At 44.7% G+C, this 13,762-nt stretch overlaps 1 protein-coding gene across 1 annotated transcript in view; it reads right to left on the bottom strand.

The window, feature by feature from the left end:
• LOC126335515 (protein yellow-like) overlaps nt 1-13,762 on the bottom strand; it is a 127,138-nt gene that overhangs the window by 7,839 nt on the left and 105,537 nt on the right. Inside the window, exon 5 of the mRNA XM_049998873.1 lies at nt 6,473-6,681. Coding sequence (XP_049854830.1) covers nt 6,473-6,681 — 209 coding nt within the window. The remainder of the gene's footprint in view (nt 1-6,472; nt 6,682-13,762) is intronic.

Here is a 13,762-nt window from a genome sequence, read left to right as displayed (position 1 = left end):
GATTCTCTTCACCGATCTACGGAGCGTTTTATGTCGTCGTGTTGTTCTTTTATGGCACGCACATTGGTCGATACTTCCCAATAATAAATTGCGGGACGTGAAAGCTCTTCCCTGTGCTTGGACCTCTTCCTCCCGAACGCGTCGTCGGGAGGGGGTAATTTTAACTAGACTCCGGATAGGGCACTGTCTTTTTTAGCCATCGACATCTTTTAAGCGGCGATCCTCCCCCACTCTGTCCCCACTGCTCTCAGCTGTGGACGGTAAGACACCTTTTAATTGAGTGCCCCTATTTTACTCCGTTACGCGCCCGTCTACAGCTGTCGCCTGATATATCGTCCATTTTAGCAAATGACACGCGCTCGGCCGATCGCGTTCTCGAGTTTATCAGTGTCAGTGAGATGACATCAGTCATTTGAAGCTCTTTTTGAGGCCAACCAACCCCTGTCTGTAGTGGATTTTTAAGCTTTCCTTCTGCTTTTAGTTTCTCCAATTTTTTGAGTTACGTTCCCATTGCTGCTGCTTTCCATTTTCGTTTTTTACCGTTTCCCAAGTCACAGACCGGGCGTTAATGACCATAGCAGTTTTGCGCCCCAAAACCAAAACAAAAAAAGAGGCAGAACATTGGGAATATTATTCGTGCTGAAATCTGACATTTAGTTGGGGGAACCTGTGGCAGAATTGGGTGCCTAATTTTCAACGGTGATTCTGAGGTACAGGAAAATTATAATAAGACTTTAATTTGGTTAAAACCTCTTTGTTATAATATTAACTTCATAAAAATTACACCATGTCAGTATTTAATTACCGGACATCTTTTTTTATTGCAAAATTTCAGAAATGGCAATTTGCCTCATGAGAGGGGCAAAATGGGGAATAATAGTTCACACACTAGAATTATTTGTAAATGAAAAAAAGTTTTCACATGCAAAAATTAGTTCTAAATCACATAGAAACTATAATATTTTGTGTCTTGTCTAAAGTACATACATGGATAATGTCACCCTCATCCTCGTAAGAATTGAGAGTCCATTTGAGGCACACACTGCGACTCATCTTCAAAGCAGTTGAAGCATTTGTCAGCTTCTTCTAATCTACCATTATCATTGGATGAAGTTGGCTGCCTTAGGTTTGAAGGAATTTTGGAGCTTGGACTACTCATCTTAGTTATTTGAGATCTGGTTGTAGCTTTATATTTTTCACTTACTACAGACTTCCTGTAGTAGCTCAAGATGCATTTTGTAGACTTAGACTCTAAGGCTTGTTTTTTACTTCGCTTTTTCTTCATTGGCAGTTATTAGCTCTGTCTTATGAGGAGAGTGTTTAAAATAACTATTTTGCCTCTATATTTTGACTCCCTGTTGTTGATGTGTGATACTGTGGGTATCAGTATCTGGACTGGAAACCTGGAAGTTGCATCCTGGGGAGAATGCTACTCCACAAAGAGGCATACCCAATGAGTATGGGGTAGGAGTTGCAGCTTTTATGAAGTTCCAGTCGTGCTGTGATAGACAAGCTTGTCATCCCTGCAGAAGTTTTCGTCAAAGTTTGCACCTGAATCCCGGAAGTTCCTGATGTTAGGAATTCTAGATTTTCAAAAGCCTTTAACAGCATGTAACATAATTGGGGACTACAAAGGTGCACTTCCAAACAAGGTAGTGGCTACTGATCAAAGGAGGCAAGGATGACTGGGACTCCTCAGTTTTTCTGCAGTAGAAGTAGTAGTAATAGTAGCAGCAGCAGCAGCAGCAATAGTTATTTTTACAATAAACCTTTAAGCACCTTCGTCAGTGAGTGCAAAAGATGTTAGCTTATGTTTGTCTAAACTGCCAGCACAAGAGAGCAAGTCAAATTGCCTAAGCTTAACCATAACCTAAGGCAGAGAGGTACAAAGCTTATGGTGAAGAGGCCAGTCATATGCCAGGCCTCCTGCAAATGTTCAGTTGCTGTGGAACCATGATGCCACTACTAGGAATGGGAGAAGTGATTACAGGTTGTTGTTGCCATGCTTCGGTGACGAGGGAGACCAGTTGCTGTGTGCCACCTCTCTAGGTTTCTCTTACAATAAGTGTCCCATGTGTAGTGAATATGGTTGAACACAGCCTTGTACCGGTACAGATGTAACACTTTTTATTGAGAACATCATTATTTCTGTGCAGGAACTTCATTTCTGAAGAGGTGTGAAACTAAACAACATTAAATTTTGAAGAAATGATTTCCAACATTGGAGCTACACCTTCTTCAGAAATACAATCCTGGAAATTGAAATAAGAACACCGTGAATTCATTGTCCCAGGAAGGGAAACTTTATTGACACATTCCTAGGGTCAGATACATCACATGATGACACTGACAGAACCACAGGCACATAAACACAGGCAACAGAGCATGCACAATGTCGGCACTAGTACAGTGTATATTCACCTTTCGCAGCAATGCACGCTGCTATTCTCCCATGGAGACGATCGTAGAGATGCTGGATGTAGTCCTGTGGAACGGCTTGCCGTGCCATTTCCACGTGGCACCTCAGTTGGACCAGCGTTCGTGCTGGACGTGCAGACCGCGTGAGACGACGCTTCATCCAGTCCCAAACATGCTCAATGGGGGACAGATCCGGAGATCTTGCTGGCCAGGGTAGTTGACTTACACCTTCTAGAGCACGTTGGGTGGCACGGGATACATGCGGACGTACATTGTCCTGTTGGAACAGCAAGTTCCCTTGCCGGTCTAGGAATGGTAGAACGATGGGTTCGATGACGGTTTGGATGTACCGTGCGCTACTCAGTGTCCCCTCGACGATCACCAGAGGTGTCCAGCCAGTGTAGGAGATCGCTCCCCACACCATGATGCCGGGTGTTGGCCCTGTGTGCCTCGGTCGTATGCAGTCCTGATTGTGGCGCTCACCTGCACGGCGCCAAACACGCATACGACCATCATTGGCACCAAGGCAGAAGCGACTCTCATCGCTGAAGACGACACATCTCCATTCGTCCCTCCGTTCACGCCTGTCGCGACACCACTGGAGGCGGGCTGCACGATGTTGGGGCGTGAGCGGAAGACGGCCTAACGGTGTGCGGGACCGTAGCCCAGCTTCATGGAGACGGTTGCGAATGGTCCTCGCCGATACCCCAGGAGCAACAGTGTCCCTAATTTGCTGGGAAGTGGCGGTGCGGTCCCCTACTGCACTGCGTAGGATCCTACGGTCTTGGCGTGCATCCGTGCGTCGCTGCGGTCCGGTCCCAGGTCGACGGGCACGTGCACCTTCCGCCGACCACTGGCGACAACATCGATCTACTGTGGAGACCTCACGCCCCACGTGTTGAGCAATTCGGCGGCACGTCCACCCGGCCTCCCGCATGCCCACTATACACCCTCGCTCAAAGTCCGTCAACTGCACATACGGTTCACGTCCATGCTGTCGCAGCATGCTACCAGTGTTAAAGACTGCGATGGAGCTCCGTATGCCACGGCAAACTGGCTGACACTGACGGCGGCGGTGCACAAATGCTGCGCAGCTAGCGCCATTCGATGGCCAACACCGCGGTTCCTGGTGTGTCCGCTGTGCCGTGCGTGTGATCATTGCTTGTACAGCCCTATCGCAGTGTCCGGAGCAAGTATGGTGGGTCTGACACACCGGTGACAATGTGTTCTTTTTGCCATTTCCAGGAGTGTATAAGCGCATAACACGTGCATTCCAAAGTTTGTGGTATGAGCAGCATAAGTGGTTATGTGCTAGCTCTACAAAAGGGGACTCAATCTGCTCTCTGTGTTTGTTTTTAAGCACAAGAAAAACTACATGGCTGCTGAGGGTCCCCACGATATGAAGAATCTGGGTTGTGCGACTGCTACGGTCGCAGGTTCGAATCCTGCCTCGGGCATGGATGTGTGTGATGTCCTTAGGTTAGTTAGGTTTAAGTAGTTCTAAGTTCTAGGGGACTGATGACCACAGCAGTTGAGTCCCATAGTGCTCAGAGCCATTTGAACCTTTTTTTTTTTTTTGTTTACGTGTTTAGCATGGTATACTTCTTCTAAAGGTCATATAAGTTGCTTTATTTCATATAAAGAACTATCCAAACAAGGGTATACTATTTCAGAACTGCGTAATGAACACCACTGTTGAAAATTAGACACGGCAGAGAAGTGAAAGCTAACAGAGACATCGTGAAAATTCTAACTGTCGCCATAAATCTTTTGTGTAAGTAGGAGGTAGCTTTCACAGGTCATGATGAGAGAGAAGATTCCCTGAATCCTGGAAATTTCAGAGCCACTTTTAAACTTGTGCTGAACAGAAAAGAAGACTTGAAAGCAGGCTAGAAGAAAATGGGCTACTTCTGGGGATTTGAAAAGCTATACAGGACACACTAATTGAATGCATAAACGATGAGATTTGTGAATACATACATTCAGATTTAGGTAGACTCTCATTTGATGCCTTTTCGTGATGTTTGCCAATCGAGAACGAGTGCTGCATTATTCACTGTGCTGAGGGCCATGTTCCAAAATTATGGTATGAAGAACAAACTCCTGGCCCAAACACGTGTTCGTGCTTTTTTCTGGCAGCTTTTTTTTACTCACTGTGTTGCAGATTGTTTGAATTTAGTTTTGCAGCAGAGCTGTTCTTGTATAAAACCCTTATGGATTTGTTTCTCCACACTTCAGGATATTGTTGCTTTCTTCCACTGGTCTTTCAAATGCAAAGCAGTTCTGGACAGTATTGTTGGTAAACACATTATTTTGAGCAGTGAAAAAGAGATGAAACTGTAATGGCAGAATAATATCTGGCATTCATGAAAACTGTCTGGGGCTAACTGAGGTCTGTAATTATCATATGGTAGGGAAACTTGGTAAATATGCTAATGCAGTAATGTAGAACTAATTTACACTAGAAAGAAATTAGTTCCAATTTCGAACATCAGGTGCAAATCTGGCGGTGAACACCGTCTGTATGGCAGCACGACATCCGTGCTGTCATTTGATAAGACGTCACGTGAGTGAACAGTATGGCTGTCGAGCAGTCAGACTGTGCACTGTTACTGAAAACAGTTTATGTAAACGTCGGCAGTGTATTGAGAGAGTATCGCTGACGGAAAACCCGAGAATCCCGATGTCGTTCAATGGTTTAAAGAAAGTAGTAATTAACTTCGAAAACAGGGGTGACCTTGAGGTAGCACCTGGAAGAGAAAGTTCCTGTGCTGTAATTAACAATGCAGCATGGGCCTCGGGTTGTCACAGTGCCCGTACAGCATCATGAGAGTTCTCCATCCCATGGTCAATGGTATGGAAAGTTTTGAAGGTTATTTTACACTGGCACCCATATAAGATCCAAACGGTGCAATAACTGAAACCTCGTAATCTGAAGCAACGTCCTGAACTTGCTGTCCCATTCCTGGCAAAGTTGATCGCATGTGGTCAGGCAATATTCTTTGGAGCGATGAGACACATTACACTCCACAGGGCACAGTGAATACATGGAACAGCCAAATTTGGTGTACCGTTAAATCACAGGTCGTACACGAACAGCCAATGCACTCGCTGTATGTGACTCTTTGATGTGGATTCACAAGCACCTTTATTCTCGGCCCCTTCTTCTGTGAAGAGAATACACCCAGAGCGCCTGTCAGGTGTACAACGACATCTGCGAGTCATCGAGACCTCCTTGTACACCATGTGATTCCGTCTTCTGAAGAGCGTAGCTCTGTGTAGGCCACTGTTTCCAGCCACAATGGGCAACACCTCACGTCGCTCGCCCAGTGAAGTGTCTGCTTAAGGCAACCTTCCACGAACTTGTTACCTCTCGAGGTTTTCCAGATGTATGGCCTGCTAGATCATGATCTGAATCTACGGGACTTTGGGATCAGGGAATATCTAAAAGAAGGCGTTTACGAGGGACACGTTTGGTCTCAACCTGATTGAAAGCCAGTATACAGGAAATCGTTGTTCAGATTCCACGATAACTGCAGCGAGCAACTGTTGATCATGCCTTGTTATGGATGCAGTGTCTTGTGGATGTCTCTGATGCTCGTATTGGGCACACTGTGTAAGTGGCGGTTAGTAATAAAATCGGCATTATGCCTTTCTCACTTGTTTGACCTCTTATGCCCTCTCCCCATTCCTAATCAATTACATCTGGAAACATTTCCGTATATCTTTCTTGTTGTCACAACGCCAGATCTGCACACGGTGTCCAAAATTAGAACTAATTTTTTCCAGCGTAAACTGGTTGCACATTAACGTATTAGAATATCTACGAAGTTTCGCTGCCGTATGATACTCACACCCCACACTGAACCTCTGTGAGTAGCTGCACTTGAATTGTAACCACCCGGTATGTAGAGAAGGCAAACACCATCAGCAAGTTTTATGGTCGGAGCCTGAGATTTTCCAAATGATAATTAAATCCTGATAACTGCTCCACGTAACTTCCAGTGTAACACTAGTGGGGGCGCACAATAGGCTGCTGTTGCCGGTGACTTACGGCGTCCCTGGTGACCAGGTTGTAGAACATGACACCGCGGCGGTCCATGGCCGAGGCGGAGGCGTGCGCGTCCTTGAGGCCGCGCGGCTCCTCCAGCAGGTGGAACTCGTCGTCGCTGCTCTTGGCCGCCGTCTCGTTGCGCAGGATGGACGACAGCACCGCGAACTCGCGGAAGCTCGACATCGGGTGGAAGAACAGTGTGCGGTCTCCTGCGCACAGACGAGGTGGAAGACGTGACACAGCGATTCACACGTAATGTGGTTTTGCTTGCATATGGATATGATGAAGAAACACCACACAAGTACAAAAATATATACAGGGTGTTACAAAAAGGTACGACCAAACTTTCAGGAAACACTTCACCAGTTGGCCCAATTGAAGGAAGGTAATGCTGACTTCGGTGCTTGTGTTGACATGCGACTCATTGCTCTATAGTACTAGCATCAAGCACATCAGTACGTAGCATCAACAGGTTAGTGTTCATTAGGAACGTGGTTTTGCAGTCAGTGCAATGTTTACAAATGCGGAGTTGATGTACGGATTAGCACGGGGCAATAGCCGTGGCGCGGACGTTTGTATCGAGACAGATTTCCAGAACGAAGGTGTCCCGACAGGAAGACGTTCGAAGCAATTGATCGGCGTCTTAGGGAGGACGGAACATTCCAGCCTATGACTCGCGACTGAGGAAGACCTAGAACGACGAGGATACCTGCAATGGACGAGGCAATTCTTCGTGCAGTTGACGATAACCCTAATGTCAGCGTCAGAGAAGTTGCTGCTGTACAAGGTAACGCTGACCACGTCACTGTATGGAGAGTGCTACGGGAGAACCAGTTTTTTCCTTACCATGTACAGCATGTGCAGGCACTATCAGCAGCTGATTGACCTCCACGGGTACACTTCTGCGAATGGTTTATCCAACAATGTGTCAATACACATTTCAGTGCAAATGTTCTCTTTACGGATGAGGCTTCATTCCAACGTGAGCAAATTGTACATTTTCACAGTCAACATGTGTGGGCTGACGAGAATCCGCACGCAATTGTGCAATCATGTTATCAACACAGATATTCTGTGAACGTTTGGGCAGGCATTTTTGGTGATGTCTTGATTGGGCCCCATGTTCTTCCACCTACACTGAATGAAGCACGTTATCATGATTTCATACCTTATACTCTACCTGTGCTGCTAGAACATGTGCCTTTACAAGTACGACACAACACAAGGTTCATGCACGGTGGAGCTCCTGCACATTTCAGTCGAAGTGTTTGTATGCTTCTCAACAACAGATTCGGTGACCGACAGATTGGTATAGGCGGACCAATTCCATGGCCTCCACGCTCTCCTGACCTCAACCCTCTTGACTTTCATTTATGGGGGCATTTGAAAGCTTTTGTCTACACAACCCCGGTACCAAATGTAGAGACTCTTCGTGCTCGTATTGTGGACGGCTGTGATACAATACGCCATTCTCCAGGGATGGAGGGTGGATGCATGTATCCTCGCTAACGGAGGACATTTTGAACATTTCCTGTAACAAAGTGTTTGAAGTCATGCTGGAACGTTCTGTTGCTGTGTGTTTCCATTCCATGATTAATGTAATTTGAAGATAAGTAATAAAATGAGGTCTAACATGGAAAGTAAGCGTTGCGGGACACCTGTCCACATAACATATTTTCTTTCTTTATGTGTGAGGAATGTTTACTGAGAATATGGCCGTACCTCTTTGTAATACCCTGTACAGAGAAAAATTCTTGTTTTACCGGTGTTGCGCATATTGCCATGATAACTTGTGTGAAGTTGAAATGATATTTTTGATTTGCATTTGAACTTTAATAAGAGGGTTGTCCGCAAAGTAAGTTCCGTTTGGTTCTATAAAGAACGTGTACAAAAATCTACAACTGTTAAACTACTTTTCTATATAGCTTCTGAAATTTTGTAGGCACTTGTCATGACGTGGCACAAGTTTTTGTTTGCCTCCTCCATAGAAGTTTGCCTCCTGTGTATTCAACCATGTGGTTTTTCAGTAACAATTTAATGAATTAATGATCGTGAGATTTCCATAGCAAGGGCACTAAGTGTAAACTTAAGGCTGCTCTTCAGTTGTGTGAACCATTTCATCAATAACCACAGACAGGCGTCTACTTCGTTCTTCACCGTGCACTTGGTCACGTCCTTCATTGAACAGTCTGACCCATCTTACAACCACTGAATCACTCATAGCATTTTGTCCGTAAACCTCGCAGATTTGCCGATGAATTTCCTTTGGTTTAACTTTCTTTGCATTATAAAACTAATCACAGATCTGATTTCACACGCAGCGGCATTTACAATTACGGCTGACAACATAAAGAAGCACTACAGAGCACACGTCGGCAGCAGCGATCTGAAAATGGCGTACATGTCCTCTCCTTGAGTCAGAGTAACTGCCGCGCATGCTCGGAACTGCGATCGTAGCGCTGCCGCGGAGAGAAATAGAAACGGAACTTACTTTGTGGACGACACTCGTATTAAGCCCAGACAGCCACATGAGCTACCAAATGATTAGCTACACGTATTTCTTTTCGAGGATTAACATCATAAAATAAGGTAAGGGTAATGCACGATTAGATTTAAAATGAACAAGAAAATAAGAAGACAGGTAAGCTATTATGACAACACAGTGAATGCTTCATCCTAGCCAGGATAGACGCAAAGCCAACACCCATTAGCTGAGTTGTTATGCTTCCACACATGATAAAGAGTTTGAAAGAATATGCGATAGGATGAAAGAGATTATTCAGATCGTTAACGGCGATAAAATTTAATTATGATGAGGGACTGGTTTTCGGTCGTAGGAAAGGAAAGTGAACGATAAATGGGAGAGCATGCACTCGGGTAAATGAATCAAAAGGGAAGCCCCCTGGAAGAATTTTATGCAGACCCAATTTGATCATTGGTAACACTTGGTTTAAGACTAGTAAAACAAGGTTGTATACCTGCAAGAGACTTGGACATACTGGAAAGTTTAAGGCAGATTGTGAAATAAGACAGAGATTTTGGTAATTTCCAAGAATGATTGCCTATCGAAGTCACGGGGCCCAAACGATACATATCGAACGTGCGATTGTAAATCGATCGTGAGACTCTGGTGGCGGGCGTTATGAGTATGTTAACTGCGAAACATTTCCAGGAGAAGACTTGACTCCGACCGTAATTTATTGATTGCTAACTTGCTCGGAATAGTTCCTGTTCTTCGAAACGAATATTAACCCTTTCAGTCACACATTTTCAATTTCCAAAATAAAAATTTGAAATTTGGCATACATATTAACCAGATTTTTTTGATAACGTTGAATACAAAATTTCCTAATTTGGATAATCCGGAAGCTGGATCTGAATCGTCCTATATGTAGGACACGGTGACGTGTTTTACTTTCTATTGCCTCCTTCTTATACTCTGACCATGAATTAGTTACTGCTAGATCCAATCCATGAATGAACATTCTTAGATTCCACTTCTTGAACCTTTTGTTAGGGATACTAACAATATGTAAACAATATCTATAGGTAGAAATTACATAAAATTACGTAATATAGTTCAGTTCTTCGAAACGAATATTAAAGAAGGGCTTTTGCATTCTGTCACTGTTTAGGGTTCCGTATCTCAGCCTGAAAAACGGAACCTTAAATTTGAAACGTAGCAGCCCATTTGCATAAGATTTCGAACTTAATTTGGATCGCTCATTTTTCGTAACAATTCGAAGCCAATTTGGATCGCTTGATTAATTGTTAAGCCATTAGCTGGAACCCACATAGGTAATGACGCCTTTTGAGCTTTGCAATTTGATTTTCAACAACTTCACGGAAAAATGTTCGTTAATATTACGTCCATTCACTGGTAGGAACATGTATCGTCGATTCCTTTAATTGCACTCAGAACTTTTCATTTACAAACAACTGAATAACAAAAGAAGCACCAAATATACAGTATTTTACAATGTTAGAAACCTGTAAAAACTCTGTTTGTGATACTGTCAACTTGTTGTACTATTCCAGAATGAGATTTTCACTCTGCAGCGGAGTGTGCGCTGATATGAAACTTCCTGGCAGATTAAAACTGTGTGCCCGACCGAGACTCGAACTCGGGACCTTTGCCTTTCGCGGGCAAGTGCTCTACCAACTGAGCTACCGAAGCACGACTCACGCCCGGTACTCACAGCTTTACTTCTGCCAGTATCCGTCTCCTACCTTCCAAACTTTACAGAAGCTCTTCTGCGAAACATGCAGAACTAGCACTCCTGAAAGAAAGGATACTGTGGAGACATGGCTTAGCCACAGCCTGGGGGATGTTTCCAGAATGAGATTTTCACTCTGCAGCGGAGGGTGCGCTGATATGAAACTTCCTGGCATATTAAAACTGTGTGACCGACCGAGACTCGAACTCGGGACCTTTGCCTTTCGCGGGCAAGTGCTCTACCAACTGAGCTACCGAAGCACGACTCACGCCCGGTACTCACAGCTTTACTTCTGCCAGTATCCTTCCGACCGAGACTCGAACTCGGGACCTTAAACCTAACTAACCTAAGGACATCACACAACATCCAGTCATCACGAGGCAGAGAAAATCCCCGACCACGCCAGGAATCGAACTCGGGAACCCGGGCGCGGGAAGCGAGAAGGCTACCGCACGACCACGAGCAGCGGACTAGTCTGGTATCTATACAAGTTGTAGATAACCTGACGCTTCTTTTACTTTATACCTGTTTTTCTTTTCATAATTTCGAAGAGTGTATTCCTGCTAACATTGTCGAAATCCCTTCCTAAATCTATAAATATATAAATTCCCATCTTCTGTCTATTTTCTAAGATAAGTTGTAGTGTCAATATTTCCACACGTGTTCTTACATTTATCTAGAACCCAAACAGATCTTCCCGAGATTGGCTTCTACCAGTTTTCTATTCTTATGGAAATAATTCGTGTCAGTAGTTTGAAACCATGAGGTGTCAAACTAAGAGCACGGTAATATTTGCACTTGTCAGAACTTGTCTTCTGTTATATAGCTTATAGCTTATATAGCTTATAGTCCATGGTGCTGCAAACGTCGTCGAACTGTTCGTGAAGATGGTTGCTGTCTTGCAAACGTCCCCATCTGTTGACTCAGGGATCGAGACGTGGCTGCACGATCCTTACAGCCATGCGGATAAGATGCCTGTCATCTCGACTGCTAGTGATACGAGGCCTTTGTGATCCAGCACGGCGTTCCGTATTACCCTCCTGAACCGACCGATTCCATATTCTGCTAACAGTCATTGGATTTCCACCAACGTGAGCAGCAATGTCGCGATACGATAAATCGCAATCGCGTAGGCCACAATCCGACCTTTATTAAAGTCGGAAACGTGATGGTACGCATTTCTCCTACTTACACGAGGCATCACACCAACGTTTACCCAGGCAACGCCGGTCAACTGCTGTTTGTGTATGAGAAATCGGTTAGAAACTTTCCGCATTTCAGCACGTTGTAGGTGTCACCACCGGCGCCAACCTTGTGTGAATGTTCTGAAAAGCTGATCACTTGCATATCACAGCATCTTGTTCCTGTCGGTTAAATTTCGCGCCTGTAGCACGTCATCTTCGTGGTGTAGCAATTTTAATGGCCAGTAGTGTACTTGCAGTGGCAGAGGGTGCTGGGGTTGGTAGTCCAGCGTTGCTGGAGGCGTGTCTCAGTGTGCAGGCTCCACTGGGTCCACAGAATCCCGCACGACCGCTATTGGCGTCTAATGGAAACTTGCAGTTCTGCCACCAACTTCGCGACGCCCTTGGAGTGGTATTGATACATGATACCACATAGACACTGAAGGGTAGAAAAAATGCGTTGGTCTGATGTCTGCTAAGGCTCTGGAGATAAGTTCGAAAAGACAGGTTGTTTTGATGTGCAATGTTGCTGAGGGAGGAAAGCAGTTGGTCTGATGTCTGTTGAAATGTGGCCACAGAATTGCAGGTGGGGTCGAGCAGTGATGTGCAAACATGCTGTCGGCATTGAATTGCCCGAACGTTGAACATGCCTGCAAGCACGGTGCATAAAATACATGTACGCATCCTGCATTTCTATCCATACAAAATCACCCATGTTCAGGAGTTGCTTCCTGCTGACCTACCAACAAGAGAAATGCTCGGTCTGTAATTTCTTGCTCGCATGGAAGTGGCCAATAAATGGCCATGAAACGTTCTGTGGAGAGACAAAGCCTATTTCTATCTACAAGACATGTCAGTACGCAGAATTGCAGAATATGGGCAACGGAAAGTCCGCATGCACATCTACTGGTACCACTTCATTCTGCAGGGATTACTGTTTGGTGCAGATCGGCGGCATCGTTTATCGTAGGGCCGTATTTTTCCGAGGAAATCAGTTCTGCGGGTCCTGTTACCTGTACAATCACTGTTAAACGGTGTGCGAGTCTTTTGTGCCCTAACCTCATTCCAAACCTTCAACATTGTCATTATGGAGGTAGGATCATTTTTCTAGAAGATGGCTCACCTACACATATTGCACAGCCAGTGTAAGCAGCTGCTGCAGAGACATTTTGGAAACGCTAGAATTATCAGCCGTCATTTCCCGACAGCCTGGCCGACCAGATCATCTGATCTTAATCCGTGCGACGTCTGACTATTGAGTTATCGGAAACGTGTTGTGTTCTTTCTTCCAATTACGAATGTAACTGACCTGAAGGCACGCAATGCGCAACGCATTCTGAACGTGACACCGAGACATTCTGATCTGTTGTGGAACACACTGTTTCTCGATTTCAGCTAGTGGCAAAAATCTGAGTATTGTTCATGTCTGTCGCCAATCTCACGAGAGTTAGAAACCGATTTCATTTTGCTTTTTATGTTTCTTTTGGCCTCAGGACAATTAAAAATTGGTTTTTGCCATCCGATGTGGTACAACCTTGCCGTGGTGGAAGGAGCTACAAAACTATCAGTGTCACGACTGTTGCCCGCCGAACTTGGGCAGTCATGCAAATAGAACAGTATGACTGCTGTAACATGCAGCTCAAACCATAGAAGTCGTATTGCGATTAATCTGCCATTTGTAGCCGAATCCATTTAAGTCAATTACAGCGTCATCCATTGGCAAAATTTTCTATAAATTATTTTATTTCATAGCATTTCCCCCCTGCAGTAATCTACAGCGTTCTGAAATTGGAATTTTAATTTGGGAAACCGTATATATACAAGCGTACCATAAAATGATCGGAAAATGTCGTACATGTATGATAGAGCACGCGTACATTTTACCGCTGATA

This window comes from Schistocerca gregaria, chromosome 2 (genome assembly GCF_023897955.1).
Source record: "Schistocerca gregaria isolate iqSchGreg1 chromosome 2, iqSchGreg1.2, whole genome shotgun sequence".
Taxonomy (NCBI): Eukaryota; Metazoa; Arthropoda; class Insecta; order Orthoptera; family Acrididae; genus Schistocerca; species Schistocerca gregaria.
The sequence above is the reverse complement of the archived record's forward strand: the minus strand, read 5'-3'. Positions and strand labels throughout refer to the sequence as shown.